General features: G+C 39.5%; 1 protein-coding gene across 1 annotated transcript; it reads right to left on the reverse strand.

The window, feature by feature from the left end:
* Nucleotides 1-931: 931 nt before the first annotated feature.
* Nucleotides 932-22,737, reverse strand: il1rl2 (interleukin 1 receptor-like 2). The gene is made up of 11 exons (XM_032529492.1): nt 22,482-22,737; nt 11,001-11,202; nt 10,556-10,724; nt 9,975-10,149; nt 9,460-9,522; nt 8,565-8,691; nt 7,898-8,037; nt 5,256-5,402; nt 3,980-4,144; nt 2,403-2,606; nt 932-1,373 (listed from the first exon to the last, which is right to left on the reverse strand). The coding sequence occupies exons 1-11, from the start codon at nt 22,546-22,548 to the stop codon at nt 1,180-1,182; spliced, it is 1,653 nt and encodes a 550-aa protein (XP_032385383.1). The 5' UTR covers nt 22,549-22,737; the 3' UTR covers nt 932-1,179.
* Between the last annotated feature and the right edge of the window lie 1,325 nt (nt 22,738-24,062).

Below are 24,062 nucleotides of genomic sequence, written 5' to 3' on the forward strand. Positions count from 1 at the left end.
TATCTACAACAACGGTGTATAGATGAATTGCACTCTTAAACTGTAGGGGCACTACATAACAAACTTTATTTTGCTTCAAGTCAACTTCATGCAAATGATGCATTTGGTGGTATTGCATTTGCAGCACTGTTGTGGGGAACGGAAAGGACCCAGTTTTACCTTTATGGTGCATTTTCCCATCACTCGGCAAGTTCCCAAACACCTGTTGGCTCAAGTGAGTATACGTAAACAGGGCTGATTCCAGAGAGTTGGATTAGTTATTCAACCAGGTGTAATACAAAATCAAAAACCTATGGATTTTTACGGCTCAAGAACCAGGCTGCCCTTTTTCTAGAAACCTGTATCAACAAACAGTAAGTTTTAACTATTACAGCAACAGTGTTCACATAAGGTCACACACTTAACACTGATGACAACCTTGTGTGTAGCATAATACAGTAATATCAATACAGGTTCACATCAGTGTTAATGTACGGAAAAGACATTTTTAGGCTGCTGTAAATCAATCCACTGTAATCTTATCAACATAAACCTTAATATATCTAATAAAGCAAACTAATGATTGATTTTTGTGGAGAAGAGGTGCAAACTGCAACATAAGCAGGTCCACACACGAGGATGCTGACTTTGACATTATGTCTCAATAAAACCTCAGACAGTTGTCATATATTAAACACATGCCGTATTTTCAAAACAAAAGTATTGTCAAATCAGTTATTGTGGGACTGAGACAGTGAATGCATAAAGGTGTAAAAGGCAGCAGAAAGCGTGCTGGTCCTAAACAACATTCCTCCTCACCGTGACTTTGTAGACGTGTGCTCTTCACGTTATGTTCTGATTGTTGTCTTACAACTGAAAATCGCTAAGTAAAGCTGTTCTTGGAAGGTTTTCTCTCTTTTTCTGAAATCATTTTGTCACAATTGTAGCAATAACCAAACCACAACAGCCTTAAATATTGTAAACAACACACACAATCCAAAAATAGTCTGTAATCTGTGGAACAAAGTATTCCTGTTTTGTAGCAGGAAGACATCCAGCAGATGTCTTCTAACCTGATTGGACACTTTATGAACGTCACTGTGTAGGCTGCCAATGAGCAAGGCAACCAGTATTCTCTTCCTTTGTTTGTCCTGGTGTAGCAAGCATAATGTCTATGTTAGATCCCACTTTTCACTTGGTTTAGACGATAGTCTGCAGTCTCCCTGCAGGCACTGAGGGCATGTGGTACCTCAGATTCTTCCAGAAGTTTCTGTTTGAGCGCAACTTGGTGAGTTTGTGGGTTCCAAGGGAGGGTTTCTTCCACTTCAGAGCCCCTTGTTTCCTCTTGATATAGCGCAGAGACTCTGGCATGCAACTGTAATCCACCAGACCATCTGGTAGAATAGAATACAATGTTTACCATTTATTCAAACGATCATGTTTGGAATCAGCTTCAATGGCCGAGTTAGTGTAAACACATGTAGGGAATCTGACTCTGGCTTTTGGGCTGCTCTCAAAGTACGCTTCCTGCCTTCTGTTGTGTTTTTTTTTTTTGTTGTTGTTTTTTTTACCTTTCTGGCCTTCCTTGTATTTGTGTTAGGTTTCTCCCCGGCCTTGTGTTGTTGGTCCTGTCTCGTGTTCCCCGGTATGCGTCAGTTTGTTCTACTTCCTGTTTTATTTTGGTAGTATGGTTTCCTGTCTTGTCTAGCTTTGCTTTGTGCCCTTCTGATTGTCCTGCCCCGCCCTGATGTGATTCACCTGACGTCTCACCTGGTCCCCGTTCCCTCGTTACCTCTTGTATTTAACCTCTGTGTTCCCTTTGTCTTTTTGTCTTGTTGACGTCATGTCTACGTTACGGCCTCATTCCTGATACCTCTTGTGAGTTGTTCCAGTTTGATCCCTCGTGAGATCTCCCCTGTGTAGTTTTCCCTGTTTTAGTATCGCCTTCCCCTGTGCCTATTTTTTGTGTTTCGTCATCTCCCTGCTTTTGTTGGATCATTGCAAATTAAAGCCTTTTGAAGCTCCCTCCTGCCTGCTGCTCCTCTGCTCCTACCCCACAACACCTTCCATGTTAAATGTACTCTTTATTTTAGCAAAAGTTCATAAAAATTACTGAGATAACTTTAGCAAGCTTTCCAATGGCACTTTGCAGAGCTCCTGGCACTTGCAGTTGTCATGGCTTTTCTTAACTTTGATTGTAGTGTAAAGAACCAAGAGCTTTGTACCCAACGTGAATCATCGCTATTACACAGCAGAAAACAAGACTTTTAGATAAATGAAGAGGAATTGTTGCTATTTTTTTTTTTTTTTTTTTAAAGGACTGTCCAAAATTTTTGAAAAACTACTCATTTACTTTCTTGGGGAGACTTGAGTAGATTGATACTACTTTCATGTTTGTACAGTAAATTTAAGACTGTCCTCACCGATTTCCACCAGAATCACCCTTGGGTCGTTCTTGGTCAAAGCGTCATAAAGGCCAACTGTCTGCTCATAGCACAGCTGGTTTTGGTTGGCATGCAAGGGCTCTTTGTCTGTTTTTCCATCAGGGGAAGATTGCATCTCAGAAGACAGGATAATTATCAGTCTTCGGCACTGGCGCACTGTAACAGCAATGGCGTCATGCACAGCTGGAAGAGATTAAACATGTATACGAAAACAAGTCAAAATGGAAAATAACCTTTTTTTTTTTTTAGATAGGCCAGATATTTTTGACTTTATCCAATGACATCCTAATTACATAAAATACAAACTATATTCAAAATACAGCTTTTTCTAAAGGAAAAACATAAGCTTTAAGGAATCTTCCCAACTTGTTCTCAGCATCCGATTTTACAAAAGTATGAGGTGGTTTTGACAAAAGCGTAGATAATTGCTTCAGTTCTCTGTCGTTAAATGATGTCTGACGGCAAGGTAAAGTGGTCAAAATATTATAAATATAGCATAGACTTAAACTGATACGTTTAAGGTAGGTAATACACTGGCTATAGATAAGTACCTTATACAAACCTTAACAAAAATCACTTAAAGTAAAAAGTACTTTCGGAAAATCCTGAATAGCAGGGACATAATTTACCAGAAAGACAAGTCAATAAATCAATAAATCAATCAATCAATCTACGTATTCCTGTATAATCAATTACGAGACCCAAAGCTCTCACTGCTGTTGAATTTGAAAGAAATACAGTACATTTTATATATTAAGCAATATAAGAAATATTGGATGCAAGAATGTACTTAAAAGCAATTACTAAAAAACTAAACAATTGAAGTAACACATTAGTTACTCAGAAGTGAGGAATTATTCACTGAGTTGGATTACCTCGTATCTCAAGTACGTTTAGAAACAGGGTTGGGTACCAAAACCCGGTTCCACTGTGGAACTGGTTCCTGCCACTACGTTAGAAATTGGACCGGATTAGAACGCAAATTTCGGTTCCACTTGATGTGTCGACTGAAATATTTTCCCCCTGTCGCTCCGAAACGGACGTAAAAATATCACACTGCTCTCTGTAGTCTATCGTTAGCTAGCTACCTTAAATGTAGGCTACTTTCAAAATGCCATATTTTCTCTGGTTAGCACTCAACATTTATTTTGTTGTTACTTGTTAATAGTGTAACTGTTATTTCTTGTTAAATATCGTAGTTGTGTGACTTAGGTTTACTTATTATTTATTTAAGTACTTTTAAACGTTAATATATTGTTAAATTGAAATAATTTTCAATTTAAAGAAAAACAACAAGAGCCTTTCTTTCATGTCATTTTTCAGTTTTTCACAAATCTGTTTAGGAATCTGAATCGTTGTAAAAGTACCGGTTTGGCATCGGAATAGTACAAATCCTAATGATACCCAAACCTATTTAGAAATCTCTGCAAAGTGATGCACACTTTGTGTGAGAAATACTAAATGTAAACAAAACTGAATGTTTGCTTCCAGGGAAACTCAACATGGTATCTTCATTACATTACTTTAAATGTGAACCAGATGTTCCTGTTCCTGACCTTCTCCAGGGCAGTCGTCCCGTCCTCTGATGTACAGGGAGTAGCCATGTTGTTTCTCCAGCACCTCAGGAAGGACCTGGAGGGCTAAGCTCGCCGTTTCAGATGAACACCAGGTGTCGGAACGGAGGTAGCTCACATAGGCGTCGTAGAGCTTCCCATCTGGAGCTGTAGAGAAGACAGCATTGTCTCTGTAAAGCTTCTGACGAACTGAGGATTACCATCATTGTAGTCTAGCTTTGCAGACCTTCCTCCACAGCGCTGCAAAGGAGGGTCTTGCAAATCCACAAAGCATTCCAGATTGGGAGAAAAATCTGCTCTGGTTTTATCGACATTTCTTTAAACCAATCACAATCGTCATGGGCAGCGCTAAGCACTGGACAGAGCCATGGTTCTGCTGCAAAATAGCCTCAAGTGGAACTTGTTTTGGTGGAACACGTGTACTTTTAAAGTTGTTTTAATCGTGCAAGAGAGACTCAGATTGGACAGATATCTAGCTAGCTGTCGGGATTTACCCTGCAGAGACCTGAGGACCAGGTACCATAGTCCTCAGATTGGACAGATAGTCTAGCTAGCTGTCTGGATTTACCCTGCAGAGACCTGAGGACCAGGTAACCATAGTCCTCAGATTGGACAGATAGTCTAGCTACTGTCTGGATTTACCCTCGAGACCTGAGACCAGGTCACCATAGTCCTCAGATTGGACAGCTAGTCTAGCTAGCTGTCTGGATTGACCCTGCAGAGACCTGAGACCAGGTAACCATAGTCCTCAGATTGGACAGATAGTCTAGCTAGCTGTCTGGATTTACCCTGCAGAGACCTGAGACCAGGTAACCATAGTCCTCAGATTGGACAGCTAGTCTAGCTAGCTGTCTGGATTGACCCTGCAGAGACCTGAGGACCAGGTAACCATAGTCGTCAGAAATCCACCTGAGATTAAAATTCCAACACAAAGAAAGGCGAAGGTTACAGACATCTGGACAAAAAAGAGTGACATCTGGTGGAATTTCAGGTGGAGCAATCCCGTAAGTGGATCGTCGTCGTGGATATAGACTACCATCTTTCAACTCTTAAAGATTTACACCAAATCTTTTAATTTGTCTTTAATTGAATTCAATTCATGTTGATTTGATCTGCTATGGAATGTGCTCTGAGGTTAAAGTGCAGATGAGTTTTTTTGTTTAATTGTTGCGCAATGAGGCAAACAAGAGAGTTCATGGCAGTATCCAGTCAGAGAAGTCCACAGAAAAGCAACACCTTCTACAAATAAAACACTCACCTTGCTGTTTGGAAAAATGTCTCAACAGTTTCCTGTAAGCCAACACCAAATCAACTTTAAAGAAGAGGAAGGCAGCCGCCAGGGCCAGAACCGCCAGGGAGGCCGCGAGGCAGAGAGCCACTCTGGTATAGAGGGCACTGTGGTCGGCTGGAGAGAAAAGGAGGCAGGCAACTTGAAACGTTCGGTTTGAGAGCACATATACACAAAACAAGAATAAGCCAGGCCTCTGGGAAGACTTTAAGGATGGCTCCATCCTGTGGAAACCTTTCTAGGAGACTAGCAGTTTCCTTGTACATATCACATTTCATAAACTAAATCTGTGTTACAAGAGATTTGGCTCTCTAAAGACCTGAGGTACTGTATGTAGGAATAGGAGAGGGGGTGGGGAGATAAAACAATGTACATAAAAATTAGTAAAATGCATCTATTAGACAAAAAAATAATGGTTACAAAGCAGTTTTAGTCCTTTTATGGTGAAGTCCTAATACACTGCAAAAGTATGACACCCAAACAAAAGAATGGAAACACCCAACATCACATAGAATAACCCAAGATAACATGCAATGCAGTGGTGAAATGTAACTAAGTATACTTACTCAAGTACTGTACTTTAGTACAAATTTCAAGTACTTGTGCTTTACTTGAGTCTTTTCTTTTCCTGCCACTTTCTACTTCTAATCCCCTACATTTCAGAGAGAAATATTGTACTTCTTACTCCACCACATTAATCTGACAGTTTTAATTACTAGTTACTTTACAAATTAAAATGTTTGCACATAAAACACATAGTAGTTTCTATTATACGTTATTATTATAAATTAAACTCACCAACAACATATAGGCCTACAAGACCAGCTGAAACGATAATACAATCAAACCCTTAGTTGATTGACAAAACTGTTTCTAGCTTCTAAAATGTGAAGATTTTTCTGCATTTAGTTAGCCTAGAAAGCAAGACACGCCCTAGTGGTAGCACATGTAACTTGCAGCTAGGGTCAGTCTAGCAACTCTCTGTTGGCCTGTGAGCTGGAAAAAACAACTTCTGGTCAGGCAAAACACATCGTGTAAAGAGTCGGAGACGGTTCAGCGTGAATTCCCTACTACTTGGAAACAAAAAAGATGGCTGCTGTTTCTGGCAAACAGCCATTTTTTTAAAATCGTCTTTGGCTGCGTTTGGCCGTGACTTTGGAAGACTTGGAGTCAAACACTGAAGTCATTCTTAAAAAAGGATACGGAAAAAGTTGAATCTAATAACTAGCGTTGCTCTGGTTGGTTGTAGCGCTATCCTATTGTGGGCAGAGGGAATTTGAAAGACACCTGTTCATCCAGCCCCTCGGATTGAGCCAATGATGAGTTCCAGACTTGATATGGGTCTGGCTTGTCAGGCTAGCGTTGTGTACTTTTTCATTTTAGTCCATTTTCCTAATGATACTTACGCACTTTTACTTAAGTAACAATTTAATTGCAGCAATTTTACTTGTAACAGAGTATGTTTACAGTGTGGTATTAATAAGTTTACTTAGGTAAAGGATCTGAATATGTTTTCCTCAACTGATCAGCTGCTTTAACAGCATGCACTCTTCTGGTTTCAAAGTCAAAGTCAAAGTCAGCTTTATTGTCAATTTCTTCACATGTCAAAAAAATACAAAGAAATCGAAATTGCGTTTCCCTCTATCCCACGTGACAACAAGACATTTTAACCAATTAGGTCCACAGACAACATAACATTCAAGTAACAAAATAAAAAGTAAAAATAAGAAGATTATTATACAATGAGGAAAATAAGAGCAGCAAAATTTGAGTTAAAATGTGCAATTATGCATACGGTTACAGTCAATGTAATGTGCAAAGTCAGTCGGTGCATAGTGGTGGCGGTTATGTAAGAGCGCAGAAATGTGTTCCCAAGTGTTTTCAGGACAACAAAAAGTGTGCAAGTGTGCAAGTGTGCAAGTGGAGTAGTGCAAGGCAAGGCAGCCATTTTGGGTCCAAAGTCCAGGATATTTACGTAACTGAGGGTAGAGGGGGGAGACCCTCGACTAGATTTTAAAACCTGGCTGCAGGGATTTGCTCTCATTCTCGCCACGAGAGCATGAGTGAGGTCCTGAACACTGATGTGGCTGATAAGGTCTAGCATTTCAGTTAATACAATGGTATTGTATAGTTTTTGATCAGGGCCTAGAAAAGCTATTTCATTATGGACCTGTTCAAAGGTGCAAATAAGAGCCAAACTGTTGCCACCAACGCTGTAGCTTAAAGATGTTTCCTCATTTGGAACTGCTTGGCCTAGCCCAAACCATGGAAAACAAACCCAGACTGAAAAGTACACAAAGATATTCGTTTCCACATACTTTGGGCTGTATGGTGTACAGTAGCCAGGAGGACAGGTATGTCACAGCAGAAACAGTTTGTCCTTTAAATTTAGTGCTTATAGTGATACATCCTTACATTCTGTGTGCAATGTATAAATGCGTGAAATGTGTACAACTTGCATTGTTTGCTGAAATGAGAGCCGAAATGTCTTTATGTCATTAGTTCAAAACTGTTTTGACCATTTTTGTTCTCCTTTGGGTTGATGTTGTCTATGATATTTCCTGCACAACACTGTCATGTTTATAGAATAAAAATAAAAGATGAAAAAATACCTTCTTGAAGCAACACCACACCGACTTTGCTTCCAACTGGGTTCACTACGTGGCAAGAAATGGGGACGTTCAGGTACTGACGCAGAACTTTAGAGATGGTCAGAGTGGACTGACCAAACACCCGGCCTTGTTTGTGAATACTAGAGAGACAGGAGGATAGCGTATCAGTCAGTCAGTCAGTAAACAGTAATAATCATAAATCAGAACAACAAGCAAGAATGGAAATTCTGTCGTCATGCTTTTCCTTTTTCATGCTTTGTTTAAAAACTGGATTGGCAATATCTAGCAACTAAGAGGCAAAGAGCTAATTATTTACAGAATCGGTGGATTTTTGCAAATCACACTGAATGTACAAGTCTGTGAGTGGTGCCAGAGGAGCCAGAGTTTTAAATGACCTGCTTCTTGTAGTTCTACTCGAACATAGTGTCACTTTCAGCAAATATTAGTTGTTGTCTTACCTATTGCATCTTTAAGTGCTGATTGGCAGACTTATATAATGGTTGGGAAAAATGCAATGTTGTGTGTATAATTTCGTGATTAGGCAACATTAACTTCGTATCAGTCCTTTTAATCAAGACATTTTTATAATTCAACTTGTTGTTGCTTTACAGCAGCCCTCCATTTCCATGTTCAGGCTCAAACAACATTCCCGGAAGCAGAAACTCACTATTTCCAGGACACTTGAAGTCCCTCGCAGTCATCGGACGCAGTCTTGCCAACATACCAAAACATTTCAGTCTCCTTGTTCTCACTGACGCCTATGTAGGCTGAACACTGCAGCTCCACTCTCATACCTGATCATCAGTGAAAGAACAAAGAACATGTCACTCTACAAATCCTGGTGTTTTGATCACTGGGAGGTGAACAACTCTTAAAAAAAATAAAAATAAATAACCTTTTCAAAAACTAGATATTTCTGAAAACAAATTTGGTAAAAGTCTACAGCTTTCACATCCCCGGAAAAGGTTGACTTCTGACAACAAACATACAAGCCCACTCAATAGATGGCAAAATCCCATTTAAAAGGGTTTTTATGGTCAGAACTGTATATAAGCACAAATCAAACTCTGCACTTCAGACCACACAACTTAAGAGGTTTGTTGTCAGATTGATTTATTATTAGAAATTTAGAAGAACTGGAGAGGTGAAAGCATGCAGTATTTCACTTATCATTTGATTTTCCTGGGCTACATGCTTTTTTGTTTGAGTTTGCTAAAAATTGTTGCTTTAAAAGGGGCACTGGAGAGATTAGTGTTATCGGTTGGTTTTACAAATCTACTTAGATTAAAACCAAATAGTCCCATGACTATTTTCCATGCATAGAGTTCTAGTATGTCCCAGAGTAACTTTCTCTTGATGTTGAACAATATTGTAGCATGTCCAGTATACTTTTCATATACCAGCCCATTCATTTTACTTTCTCAATGCCTGCTAGAGAACATGAGTAAACCTGCAGTAAGAGGTGAGAGTGAGATTTGCAGTGACACAACTCAAACCTGATAGAAATACAGTATGTCTGTGTTACTATGACAGTGGTTATTATTTGTGAGAGTGTTACTTACCTTCTTCAACCACAACCACTTCCTGTTTAGGAGACACCAACTCAGGCTCCACAAAAACAGTGTCTGTAAGCACAATCATAATCGGTGTAACAGAAAACAATTCAACATGTTACAAGAGGATACATTCTATTGAAACCGAGCAAATGGGAAAAAGACAAATTAAAAAGATGATCTCTTTGGGGACTTTACTGTAGCTGTGGGAATGGCCCACAGGTAAATCAGAGAAAACAAAAATGGGAGTGAGTGTGACTCATTTACTTTCACAACCCACAACTTCCTGCTGCTCTGGCCCCCTGCAACGTCTCACCGATAATCATAAAGTAACTTTCACAATCTTTTGCAAGTCTTTCAGTTAAATGGCATTACAGATAATGTAAACAATGTCCATAATAACTAAAGAAAAAAAAAAGCATAATGATGTCAAATCAGGAGAATATAAAAATCAGAATACAAAAATAAATAATTCTCCATCAGGAATTCAATCTGATGACACTCAGGTGACTTACAGGACATACCATTGTTGATAGCCAGCTGGATGCTGCGTGCTGCGGTGTAATTCCTGCCGTCCAATCTAATGTCTACAAAGCAGGTGTATTTCCCAGCATCCCTCTCTGAGGCCGCAGGCAGTCTCATATTACCACTCTTATCCACAGAGATGGGCTTCCCTGGCCGCTCCACTGGGTGGCAGTCCTACACACACAAACACACTCTGTAATTAGTTTTTACAGTGTGATGATAAGGACAATTTAATTTTTGTAGAGTAGGCCTACTAAAAAACAAGTTATAAGTTTAGCACCTCACACAAGGCAACTAATTAAAAGCCAAAAAAGTACAATTACATAAAACACTGAAATTGAATGTTGCATTAAGCCATAATGTACAGGAAGTGATGCAGGAATCCCAAAACTAAAATCTATTTTCAAGCAGAAATTTGGATTACACCCCTCAACATGAATGATATGAATTGGCTTATGTGATTTCTGCTCTTTCCATTCCTATGCTTTCACAGATTTAGAACTAAATAAAGCAAGAAGAAATAGAGTAGGGCACATAAACGCAGTGAAACAGTACATGAATATCACGGAGCTGTGTTCACCTTCATCCATCTTATCTTTTGTGTGTTTTTCAGTTTGAAAATCTCTGCCTGCTTGCAAGGAAGACTCCCACTGACATCCCGGGTGATGAATGTGGTTTCAGATGGATCGGGACACTCTTCACTGGACACTGACACCTCAAATGTCATCCTCGATAATCCAGTCTTTCCCCTAAAGAGGAGACAAACTGTGAGACAGTTGCCAGACAGGCCCACCTGAGCTCCAGTAATATATGAGTTATATAGTTCTGATTTAAGAAATGTAGATTGTTGTAGATTGATTTTACATTATATAATTATTCTTTCAATTCTATTTATTGATGTAAATGGACACAATTTTAGAAACATCCATGTGTACTTCAGTACCGCCACAAAGCAGCCTTGAGCTCTCTTTGTAGTCAGGATCAGACGCAGTTACACCTACTACGCCATAGAGGAGTTTCTATACCTTGTCTCACAGGTGTAGGATCCTCTATGAGACATCTGCACAGGTAGAAACCACAGTAACCCATCCCTGACTTCCACTCCGTTGGGCAGGCTCAGGTTGTGGCTCCCCTCTCTGCTCCAGGTCACGTTGTCAAGAAAGAGGCACTTCAGCAGAAAGAGGTGGCCAACACTCACATGGTATGTGTCTGCCGCCACACTGTGGTCTGGATGTGATAGTGCAAAGGAAGACCGGTCATTTGTCATTTTTAAGACACCAAGTTACACGGATGACATAGGATTGACTTAGATTTTCTGGACTAAATAAGTAAGAGCATGGAAGGGAAGGCCTTGGATTTTTTAATTGTGTTCTGTGGCTCAAATGAGCAATTTGCATAAATAAAAAAGGGCAAAACAACCTCTAGGCAAGGCAAGGCAAGGCAGCTTTATTTGTATAGCACATTTCAGCAACAAGGCAATTCAAAGTGCTTTACACAAAATCAGTTGAACAGATAAAACCAAGTAAAAACATTAAAAATCACAAGCATTAAAAACCGGTAAAACACATGAATAGACAGTTAAAAACAAAGAGAAACATAAAACACAAGAATAAAATTTACAGTGCAGCATAAGAAATTTAAAGAAATGATTAGTCATTTAAAGAAAGGCAGCATCAAATAGAAGGTCTTCAGCCTTGATTTAAAAGAACTGAGAGTAGCAGCGGATCTACAGGTTTCTGGGAGTTTATTCCAGATATGAGGAGCATAGAAACTGAAAGCTGCTTCACCCTGTTTAGTTCTGACTCTGGGGACAGAAAGCAGACCTGTCCCAGATGACCTGAGAGGTCTGGGTGGTTCATAGTGTAGTAGCAGATCACAATATATTTGGCCTAAACCGTTAAGTGATTTATAAACTAGCAAGAGTACTTTGAAATCAATTCTTTGAGACACAGGAAGCCAGTGTAAAGACTTCAGAACTGGAGTGATGTGATCCAGTCTCTTGGTCTTAGTGAGGACTCGAGCAGCAGCGTTCTGAATCAGCTGCAGCTGTCTGATTGATTTTTAGGGAGACCTGTAAAGACCCCGTTACAGTAGTCAAGTCTACTGAAGATAAAGGCATGGACAAGTTTTTTCCAAATCCTGTTGACACATAAGTCCTTTAACCCTTGATATATCTTAAGGTGATAGTAGGCTGACTTTGTAATTGTCTTATGTGGCTGTTAAAGTTCAGGTCTGAGTCCATGACTACACCAAGATTTCTGGCTTTGTCTGTTGTTTTTAACATTGTTGTTTGAAGCTGAGCGCAGACTTTTAATCGTTCCTCTCTTGCTCCAAAAACAACCACCTCAGTTTTTCCTTCATTTAATTTCAGAAAGTTCTGGCACATCCAGCCGTTAATTTGTTCGATGCACTTAGTCAGTTTTTGTATTGGACTATAGTCCCCTGGCGATAAGGTTATGTAAATTTGTGTGTCGTCCGCATAACTATGGTAACTTATTTTGTTTTTCTCCATAATCTGAGCCAGTGGAAGCATGTAGATGTTAAACAGAAGAGGCCCCAGAATGGAGCCTTGCGGAACTCCGCACGTCATATTTGTACGCTCAGATGCATAATTACCTATAGACACAAAGTAATCCCTATTCTTTAGGTAGGATTCAAACCAGTTTAGTACTGAGCCAGAAAGGCCCAAACGCAGTTTTCCAATCGGTCTAGTAGTATATCGTGGTCGACCGTGTCAAATGCAGCACTGAGATCAAGTAATACTAAGATTGAAATTTTGCCATTATCTGTGTTAAGGTGGATGTCATTAAAGACTTTGACAAGAGCCGTTTCAGTGCTGTGGTGTGGTCGGAAACCCGACTGAAAGTATCAAAACTGTTGCTTAGTGACAGAAATGGTTGAGTTGTTGAAAGACTACTTTTTCAATGATTTTACTTAAAAACGGAAGGTTTGATATTGGCCTATAGTTGCTCATTAGTGACTTGTCTAGGTTGTTCTTTTTTAAGAGTGGCTTGATACTGCAGTTTTCAGGGCCTGTGGAAAGATACCTGAAAGAAGAGATGTGTTCACAATCTGTAGAAGATCAGAAGTCAAACAATTGGAAACATTTTTGAAAAGTCCCGTTGGTAGAACATCAAGGCAACAGGTCGAGGTTTTCAGATGTTGAATATGTCCCTCCAGGTTTGTATGGTTGATCGTGTGAAATCTGTCATATTGGAACTATTTTTGCTTGAACACTGTGACAACAACATATCCTGGACTTGATATGGAGGCACTGACTGTTTGTCTAATCTTTTGAATTTTGTCTTTGAAGAAGGAGGCAAAGTCATTGCAGGCCTTGGTAGATAAAAGTTCAGATGCTACTGGTACTGGAGGGTTTGTTAACCTATCAACAGTAGCAAACAAAGCACGGGAATTATTATTGTTTCTAGAGATAATATCAGAGAAAAAGGACCTTCTTGCATTCCTCAGTTCCAAATTATAAATGCGAAGTCTCTCTTTATAGGAGTTATAATGGACCAGGAGATTGTTTTTCGCCACCTTCGTTCAGCTTTCCTACACTCTCTTTTTTCTGTTCTCACCAGTAGGACATTTCTCCATGGAGATCTTTTCTTACCAGATACAACTTTGACCTTATGGGAGCAATGGCATCAATAACATTTTGTGATTTTACAGTTGAAATTATCTACAAGCTCACTGACTGATAGCCAGAGAGGGCTGGTGGGAGGAGAAAAGCTGAATAAATGTGTCACTGGTGTTTTCAGTGATATACCGTTTTCTGATTATCTTTGTTTGGACACTTTTGGGCACAGAGATAGTGCCGTTAAAGAAAACACAGGAATGATCTGAGAGAGCAACGTCAGTCACCACAACCTTGGAAATGTTCAGACCTTTGGAGACAATCAAGTCCAGGTGTGCCCTTATTGTGGGTGGGCTCCGTCACATGCTGAGTCAGTCCATAGTTCTCAAAAACACAACACAGCTCTTTGTCCCCCTGTCCTGGGGGCTGTCAACATGAATGTTAAAATCACCCGCAATGATTACACAATCAAAGTTAATGCAGATAATAGACAGCAGTTCAGTGAAGTCATCAATGAAGGTTGCACAATATTTAGGTGGCCTGTAGATATTTAGAAACATCGCTTGAGGGGAAGATCTTAATTGAAGAGCAACATATTCAAAAGAAACAAAATTTCCATAACATATTTGCGTACAGTGGAATGAGTCATTAAACAAAATGGCGACTCCACCTCCTTTCTTATTCACTCTATTCTCACTCATAAAACTGAAGTTAGGGGAGCTGACTCGATGAGAACAGCAGCGCTGTTATTATGGTCTAACCAGGTTTCAGTTAAAAACATAAAATCTAGATTGTGCTTAGTAATAAAATCATGATTAAAAATGATTTTCCTGCCAAAGACTGACGTTTAGTAAGGCTAGTGTTAGTGTGTTTTCATTTTTTGGGACAGGCTGTAGCTGACGAGGAATGGATGCTAAATTTGCTAAGTTTGCAGTTAAGTGCTTATTCACCATTCTTTTCCTATTACCTATCACAACAGAATTGAGGAAGAATTGAATCCACAGGGCCGGGCTTGTCTTGAAAGAGTCATAGTATCACTAGTCCTGCAGCCAAGGCCCGGCACATATCAGATAGTGCTTGCCAGATTTTGCACACAAGCGTCCTTATCAGTCTGGGGGGAAGGAGTTTTCTGACATCCTGGTAGTGGTGCTTGGCGTTTTACTTTTGCCCGGGGTTGAGCCATGGGGGTAGGAAGGGGTGCATAATGATGGGGGAATAAGGAAAGGGTGTGTGGAGACATCAGTAGAGACAGCGATGAATCCTCAGAAGGTTCGGGGTTGGGAAGGTTTGAGGGGTGCTGGACGGGTGAAGAGGGGAGTGGAGGTTTCGTGTCTCTGCTCTCTGGTCTCCCATGGTCAAATCTTTGCACAGGCGGGGCTGTGCTGGATCACTGCCGCACTTTGTTGTGTCTTCCTTTTGTTTTGTGACCTTGGCAGAGGGAGCAGATGTGTAGCGCAGAAAGTAAAGCAGATTAGAGGTGAACAGCTTTACTCCTGGCTTGTTAAGGGAAAGTCTATCTGCTTTAAAAGATGTCTGCGCTCCCAGAAAATGTTTAAATTGTCAATGAACTTCAGAGAGTGGACGGTACATTCAGTTGAAAGCCATTTGTTTAGTCCCAACAGTCGCTGAATCTCTCATCTCCTCTTCTGACTGACGGTATAGGGACCACTGATAAACACATTTGCGCTTAGGGGGTGACTGTGCAAGCAGTTCCCTAAAGTCCAGTTTCAGCAATTCAGACTGTTGCTTTACAACATCATTTGACCCTATATGCAGAAAAATGTTCTTCACAGTTGGGTGTGCTGCCACGATATCTGGGATTTTTTGGGTCAAGTCAGACACCATGTCTTTGGGAAAACATAGTATTTTGGTGTTTTTACTGTTTTTTAAATCTTTTACAGCAGAGTCACCCACAATCAGGGTTTGAGGCCCAGTTGTTAGCTTTTTACTTTTTGAATTGCTCTCAGTCCTTACCCTGCTGTGTGGTGATGAGACGCAGTCCCGGTCATCAGATGACTGTCCAGCGTCTTGCAGCAGAGGAGCAAATCTGTTATCCAGTTGCACACCAGGTTGTTGGGGGGGCATTTTGTTGCTTATTTTCCCTTTTGCAGCTGTCCACGGCTGTGTCCTACTAGGTACAGGGGTTGAAGAGGCGCTCTGCCCAGATGATAATGCAGGCCAGCCGGTCATATCACAAATGTCAGGGCGCTGTGCCCGGCCCGTTAGTCGTCCTCCCATTTCCCAGGAAAATGATTTACTCTTAGGCTTCGCACCAGACAAGTTCCAGGGAGGACCGCCACTTGTTGATTTATTACCAGTTCCACCCTCCTGTTTCTTTGTAGTCTTGTTGGTGCTAATTAGCCGTGTGTTAGCATACTTCTGTCCATTGTTATGGGTCCATGGTAAAGTGGTGTCATTTCCACAAGATCCGTTAACTTCCACGTTCACTTCTAGAAGGTGAACCTTGGTTTCCAGAAGTGCAATCTTCTGAAGGAGTTTGTAGTAGTCTTCTACGGAGAAAGGAGGCATCTTGCTGCTAATTAGCTTTAGCTACAATCACTGTAGGACAGGCTTGAGCTATTGGTAGGCCACGCTCACGCAGAAAAATTTTAAAATATGGCAATAGCCTACTATGTCTACAAAAAATGTATAGTCCAGTGTTTTTGAAGTGTCCAAGAGCCGCTGCTCATAGTTTCTCAGAGGAAAAGCACGATTATCAGCAAAAATATGCAAGCAGAAGCAGGAGCAAGCAGCAAAGCGTCTGCACTGTAAGAAGCAGGAAGCAAATCTAATGGGATGTTAATCCAATTTATTCATTCATTATCTGTGCCATGGAGGGGTTTGGACAATATGGGCAATTATAAAGAGAGATCTCAATGTTTTGACTCACTACTTTTAAATTTGAACATTTCCTGTATATTGTATTAGATGATATTAGCAGATTATGCAGCATCGGTGGAGGTATGCTGTCTGACTGCCATGCTTTCAAACACTGTGATGCACAAGCTGATTCAGTATTTCCGTGTTTGTGTTTTTTTTTTAACATTTTACAGTAATAATCAGCTGCATTGAATAAAAAAAAACACCTCTGCTGACAACTGAGTAGCTTCACTTCTGCACACAAGCATGCAAGCATTGATGACAACAGAAAGAAGATAGCGCTCAGTCAGTTTTTTTGCCTAAATTACAGTTTAAGTTGAAGACTACAGTTACTGGAAACAGCAACACAGTTAATATATTTCATTTTAAACAGTCTGAATTATTTACTGTACAATTGTGAGGACATTGATTACGTCACGGAATAGGTTTGTTTGCTCAAACTAAATTATTGTCTGCGAGTTTTAATTTCTGTTCAAAATGCAATGTAATGTGCTTGCAAAATATAGTTCTTTAACTTGAATACACCAAAAGATTATAAGCAAATAAAAAAGACCGGTGTGAGATAGCTAGAGCTGTAGGTTCTATCAGTGTTAATATTGGATTTTGTTGTCCATTTTTACAGAGAGAGAGTTAACGTTACATATTATATATAGCTGGGCTTAACCCTTGTATGGTATTTGGGTCAAGCTGACCCATTTATAATTTTTACAAGAAGAAAAATGGTACAAGTTAAATTATTTCTACCTGAAAATCAGCGGCCTTGATTTATTTCCTGTGATAAACATGCATTCCTGACTCAATTCAGAACATTATTCTGTATATGACACTTATGTTGTTTCCATAGTGGATTTTTAACACGAATTATAACCTTATGACACAAAACGAACCCCACTTCCATGTTTAATAGTGTGCTAGTAGAGACTGATGCATTCCCTAAACATAGACGTTATCTCAGCTGTTGGAAATGGAGATACAGACGATATTTGTTGATAGATTATGAAGTAAAATTTGATTTCAGAATTGTTTTTAACCCTTGTGTTGTCTTCCCTTTTTGCCCCTTATCTCAACATTTTTGTTGCTTTTTACAAAGTTTTTTAATGAAGTTTTTATATTTTTGATTTTTTTTTTTTTTTTTCAATTTGCTTCCTTTTCCAACATTTTTCACCCGTATTTCAACTTCCTTTATTTCAAATAGAAAAAAAAAAAAAAAAACTTTAAAACGGGTCCAATTTGACCCGAAGACAACATGAGGGTTAAACCCCCAAAAAGTCCCGGGGTCAATTTGACCCGAGGGACTCGAGAGGGTCCCGAAGTGAAGACAACACCAGGGTTAACGGGCTTTCCAGCTCCATTTCCTATTTGTGGTCCCACATAAACGCAGCATGGCACAGACTTCAGATGGCGGGCTAACGTAGCTTAACCATTGCGGGCCAAAACCAAATTACACACCAAATGGGCAACAGAGAAGCAAATCAAGCAAATAAAGAAACAGAAAACCACAACAAGTAGATAATCAAAAGTAAAGTAAAAAACACTGAGGACATGTCGAGGGATGAAAACAGCAACACGGACTGTAGACAGCAGCTAGCTTAAATAAATAGCTAGTGCACATCCTTGTAACCCTGTTTTTCATTTTGGGAGTTGGTTGTCAAAAGAATAACGTTACGAAGAAGTGCCCTGGGATTAATGGCTGCGGATAACTGCACAAAGGACGGCACAGAACAAAAATAAGGTACAACAGCTAACTGCACATCTGTATTGCTAACGTTAGCTTATTTGTTTGCTGGACGTCGGTGAGCGAATGCAGGTTTCGTGCAGAGTTTTGCATCCCTGCGAAAACACAAGCGAAAACTAATAGAACCTTTTTGTCCGTTTCATCGATCCTAAAACTTAATCTGAAATATACTTGTTAAACGTTTATGTTTTATTAGACTCAGTCTGTAATAGCATTTCCTTGCTGCCTGCGACGCGGACGGACTTCTCGGCAGGGATGAGTGTGAGGGTGGAGCATCCATCAGTTCCGTTCATGTTTATTGTCCCCATAGGGAAATTAGGTTGCAGTAAAAGATCACATCACATGGTATTCAGACATTAACACAGATAAGACAAGGAGACAGAAAAAACAACAAAAAAAACAACCACCACTCATACCATAAACCAAAGTAATATGAAGGGGGGGGGGGGGGGGGGTAGAATTCCAGACCAGCTGGGAAAAATAAAAAATAAAATAGATACACAAAATATATCTATCATTGGACGGGACCTTCATTATTAAGGAGTTTAATGGCCTGTGGAACAAAGGAGAGCTTGGATCTGTTTTTTTTAAACAAAGGACAGTATCGTCGTCCTGAGGGCAGCAGTTCAAACGAGGAGGAGAAGGGGGGCTTCTGGTTGCCCACAATACTATTTGCCTTTCTCAGTATTCTGTTTTTGTATAAAGTTTCCATACTTGGAAATGGAATACCCGATAGTTTGCTGGAAGTTATTATTATTTTTCTAATGTACTTTTTTTGTGCTTCAGTGGCGTTGCCAAACCAACAGATGATACCAAAGGAAAGACCACATCAGCAACGTTCAGTGTGACTTGCAGCTTGCAGGCGAGTTAACATGGGACTCCACCAACTTGTATTATTTCTAAATTTGAAAGTGACATAACGTTAGGCTTGTAGTATTGTACGTTAGTTGTAGTGCTTGAAACGTACACACGAAGCTGTACGACTTTGACTCTGTCACCGAGCTCAACCTTCCTTTAGTTATGGCTGAGCATTGGTGGTTGGGGATCCGGTACTACAATGAAGTTACTTACATGTTTCTGTGTACTTACCACAGACCGTATATTATTGATTTATTGATATTAACGGTCTATGGTACTTGCATGCCACTGACATTTTTTTTTAAATTCATTTTTATTTTTTACAATAGCTATTGTTGTAATGCTTAAGTTGTGTCCCTACATGTTTTAAATTAAAGAACACCTGAGGAACCAGACTTGTAAGCGACGGCCAATTCAGGTTTGATCAAGTCGTAGACAAATTCACAGCGTTTTCTTATGAGTTTTTCAGAGGAAGTCATGGCATCAACCGATGTACTGATTGCATTTACTGAGTAAATCCTGTATTGACACATACAGGTGCTTGTGAATCAAGCTGTGCCTATGTGCAATGCTGTCATCTAATGTTTTTTTGTTGTTGCACTATGCATTTCTGTGTTTTTTGTTGGCTAACAAACTTTTTATATAGATTACCTGTCTTAAAGGACTACAGGTCATCTACTGTATAGTTGATGGCACTCTTACAATATGTGTTACAGTTCACCCAGCTCTGGATGTTAGGCAAGCTGGAGTTTGTGTGTTTCTCTGCATGCTTGTTCTTCACTGACCGACAGACCGTTCACAAATTAACATTGTTGCAAAATGGTATGATTCTTATTTCTTGCAGTACAATGTTTAAGCTACTAAAGTTGTTTTAGAAGGAAAACATCCTCTTTTATATTTTTTTATAACTGCAGTCTGCTATGCAATGCTTGCCTTTTTATGTGTAATTTCCTTTGTAAAGCAATGCTGACGTCTTTGAAGATGGGAGTTCCTGGAGACTCGACTATAAACGTGTGATCTTTTACAGTGAAAAACTCCTTTGACCTATTTAGTTAATAGACGAGGCAGATGGAAAGAACATACTGACCTGACAAACCTTATGCACCCTAACATTTGTCAAAAAGTCATTTTATGTCGAGAGATGAATGTCGTGCGCGTGGCCTGCTTTTAGCTGCTCACCAAGCCACGTGTCTAACTTTAACACTGGGCTGGGGTCGCTGTCTATAGTTTCACTCCGTCCTATTGATAGCCAATAGGAGCAGGGGATGGACCCACCTGTTGTCTCAGCACGCTACCTTATCAGTTGAACTGTCAGTTGTCAGAGATAAGTAATTTTTCCACAAGTAGCCTATGTGAATAGACACAACTTTGCAGGAAAAATGGACAATGCAGGTTGCAGATGAGAGTGAGAAACGGGAGGTGTAACTAAATAGATATTTTATTTATGTGCATTAACATTTGAGCACACCCATAACAATAGCTTCCCTCAGACCACAAACCAAAGCTTTTGTCATTAGAAAGAAAGGGGTGTTTGTATCAAGTTACAGCCTACCTGTAGTTGGTTGTCTGATTCCCAAATCAACAGCAGTATGTAAGAGTAGTGAGCAGTATCTAGTGCTGGAGCAATACTTTGTCAGATTTTTGGAATTAATTAAGCACTCTCAACACAGTTTGGTTTACTCTAATACCTGCATTAAAAACCCCATCCACCAATTTGTTTGACTAAAAACCTTTGCTAAGGGATCTGTTAGCCTGAGGCTAAGAAAGCATTCACGCTGGCACAATCCTGGCAAATCTACTTTGCAACTTTCACCAAAGACTTGCTGCAGCTAACGCTGAGTTTGTGGGGTTTTCCCTGAAAAGCTACTAAACCTGGGGCTAAAAGTTGTCAGTGTTAAATGGGGCCAATGGAATCTGCTGCTTGTACTTGCTGTCAACATCATTTCTTGAATGTTAACATCCGTTAAATGTTCCTACTGTATGCTACACTTAACCCAGGACTGGTAGATAAGTGGTGTGAATCATGTGGCCCTGGGCTCAGGCTTAGGTTAACCCGGGGCTGAAATGTTGTCTCGCCATGAAAAAGGAGAATTAAACTTTGCAATTTGACTCATTACCCATTTATTTGTCTTGCAATCAAAATTTTCTTACACACATATTTGTGAAGTTCATGGGTTACTTTGTGGTGCTATTTGTTATTTCATTATATATTTGTTCATATTATTTGTGTATAATAATGATCTTATTATGAAAAACGTATGCTAAAAGGACAGGCAATCTTTTCTAGGGCTGGGTACCGAATTCAATACTTCTTAGTCACCTTAGTGTTTCAAAAAAAGCCTTGTATTTCTAAATCAGATGTCATTACCTGAGGAGTACGTCTTATCAGCGTCAGTGAGCCAAGATCTAATAATGCTTGTGATTGGCTGTCTAACGTTACACATCCTAGAGACATGCAGGAAAACCACTATGTTACGCTCAAATTAGCACACTAACGTAATAGGAGCTGTAAAATAAATAAAACCATTTCTGCTGTAATGTTATCTATTTTTGCTAAAATGGATTTCACAAATTCGATATCTGAAAAAGGTTCGTTCAGGAACCGGTATTGAAGTCACGCTATTGGTATTGATACCGATATTATAACATTTTTGAACGATACCCAGGCCTTTTCCTTCCTGGATATCTCACTTGAAGCATACCTTCAAACTAGTCGCTTTTTGGCGATAATCGCCGCTTGTGGTGCTTTCAAAGTTATAGTAAAATACCCTTTTCCCATCCATTGGTTTTTTTTTTTCATGTAACAGGAATTCACTGGTGCAATTACTATCATAAGTTATTTGTTATTACATTTTTTTTTTTAAATCATTTAATTTTGACCCTGTGGCTTAGCAACAGCCATTTTTTTCCTTTAAAAAAACTAAATCGGGGGGGGGGGGTAGTAGTAGTAAAGAGGGGGTCACCTTTTTCAGCCATCCTGAGTTTGCAGGTATGTTGAAGGGTAACTCCTAACAAGATATGCTCGAGCATGTTGCTCAAGTGGCTGCTCAACAGGTTATGAACAAGAAAAGCAGCAACACAATCCCTGCCTTCTTCCAGTTTAACAGCTGTTGCATAACTATGGTTCTCCTCAATATATTGACTTTATCTATTTCTTACTCATCAGGTTAATGGCTTTTAGCTGTCAAATTATTTCTCCTTACATAGGTTCAAACATTTAGTCCCCCCCCCCCCACCCAAATAAGCCACGTAATATTTGACAGGATATAATATTGAAACTGAAAATGCTGAAACCTTAGAGTCAGCAAATATTTCAAATCAACAATTGCAAAACAGATTCATGTTCCACTATACGTTTCCTTTAAAGCAAACTCTCCAGAAAGGCTTTCTAACAGCAGAAGCTTTTTCACTCTGTAAAGAATAGAAGAATTAAAAAAACAAACAAATACTCACTGTGTGCCACGGTGAATGCCGGAGACAGCAGTGCAGCCAGCAAGAAGACCGAGCCTGCTGCCGTCATTGTCCTTGTTCGTGGGAAGAGACGGATTACATATCGTTAAATTCCTCTGTGATTTCTCAGACATATCTTGTGTTCTTAGCCGCGCTGACTTTCTGCAATAAGTAAGGCTTCTTGACACATTTCCTGATGTCTTGAAAAACTTCCAATATAGGGAAGTGAGAGAGTTGCAGCTACAAAGCTGAAACAAGGAAGGCAGGACCAAAGCACTCCCAGTAAAGTCCCAGGGAGTTCCATTGATTTGTGTTTAGGTGGAAAAGGTGTGTGTGTGTGTGTGTGTGTGTGTGTGTGTGTGTGTGTGTGTGTGTGTATGAATACATATCTGTCTATCGCACCAACAATCAACTTTATTTATAGTACTTTCTTCTAAAGTTGAATTACTGTAGTAACTTATCTGTAATTTGAACTGTAGTCTACTTAAAAAAAGTCAGCATGATGTAGGAACTGGATTGGATTTGCACAGCTATTCTATTAGGACACTAGAAAAGTAATTGTTCTTAGATATTTCCTTCTTTATGAAAAATGTACAGTGTATTTTTTTATATTTGCAAAAATATACATCACATGTATGCATAAATAGAAAGAAACTGAGCTTAAAGTCACTGAAGTCCTTAAGTACAAACAACTTATTTTTTAATGAGTGTCATTTTATTTTAATGTAAGTAATCATCTTGGCTGTTAGTAACGCTACTAGAGATGGTCCGATACCATATTTTGCTTCCCGATACCGATTCTGATACCTGAACTTGCGTTTCCGCCGATACCGAGTACTGACTTGATGCCAGTGTGTCATATATTTTATTATGTTTTAACAACTTTATACTACTATCTCTGTATGAATGTGATATGATTTCTATCTTTGATGTTGAACGCCACAGCATTTTGTTTTATTATCCAGTTTGACAGTCAGTTATAACGGAAAAAAGAACATAAACTAGTTTAACGTGGATTTTCTTTAGGGCTTTATTATGTAGTATCGGATTGGTGCATAAACAAATCTTTAAATTCTCCTAACATCACTCAAACAATTTTACACTGCACTAATTTTGGCCAAGATAATATTACATTTTTGCTTGCCTTCTGTTTGATTTGCCAATGCCAGAGATATCCCTTTTAAGTAGTGGTCGACCGATAACGGTTTGTTTGCAGTTGTTGCAGACTGACGACAGAGCATTAGCAGAGCCAGAGTAGCCCACTTTTTAATTAAGTAACTTTATCCGTTATCTGTAAAATAAAACATTGATACAGAAAATCTGCAAATTGCTAACTATCGCCTCAATAATCGGTCAGGCCGATAATTGGTCGATTCCTGCTAAGTATGTCTTAATGTGAAGTGGTACCTCACAAAGCGCTGTGTAATGCCACTGAAGATGTCTAAGCTATTCCTTATCACAGACAGTCTCATCAGTCCCTCCTTTAATGAAACTGCTGAACATTACAAACAAACAGAAAAACCTTGGGACTTTATCAAATACATGTTGAGACCTACAGTAAAGCAACAACATGATGATTCCACT

The sequence above is a fragment of the Etheostoma spectabile genome, chromosome 11 (genome assembly GCF_008692095.1).
Source record: "Etheostoma spectabile isolate EspeVRDwgs_2016 chromosome 11, UIUC_Espe_1.0, whole genome shotgun sequence".
Taxonomy (NCBI): Eukaryota; Metazoa; Chordata; class Actinopteri; order Perciformes; family Percidae; genus Etheostoma; species Etheostoma spectabile.

Bases quoted from the DNA above. Each gene is read 5' to 3' on its own strand.
- il1rl2 (XM_032529492.1), bottom strand. From the start codon at position 22,548: ATGACGGCAGCAGGCTCGGTCTTCTTGCTGGCTGCACTGCTGTCTCCG. The intron at 5,403-7,897 runs GTATTTTTTCAT...TTTTCTCTCCAG, and splicing joins TGTGGTGTTGCTTCAAGAAG to CCGACCACAGTGCCCTCTAT. The intron at 1,374-2,402 runs GTGAGGACAGTC...CTATTCTACCAG, and splicing joins GGTGATTCTGGTGGAAATCG to ATGGTCTGGTGGATTACAGT.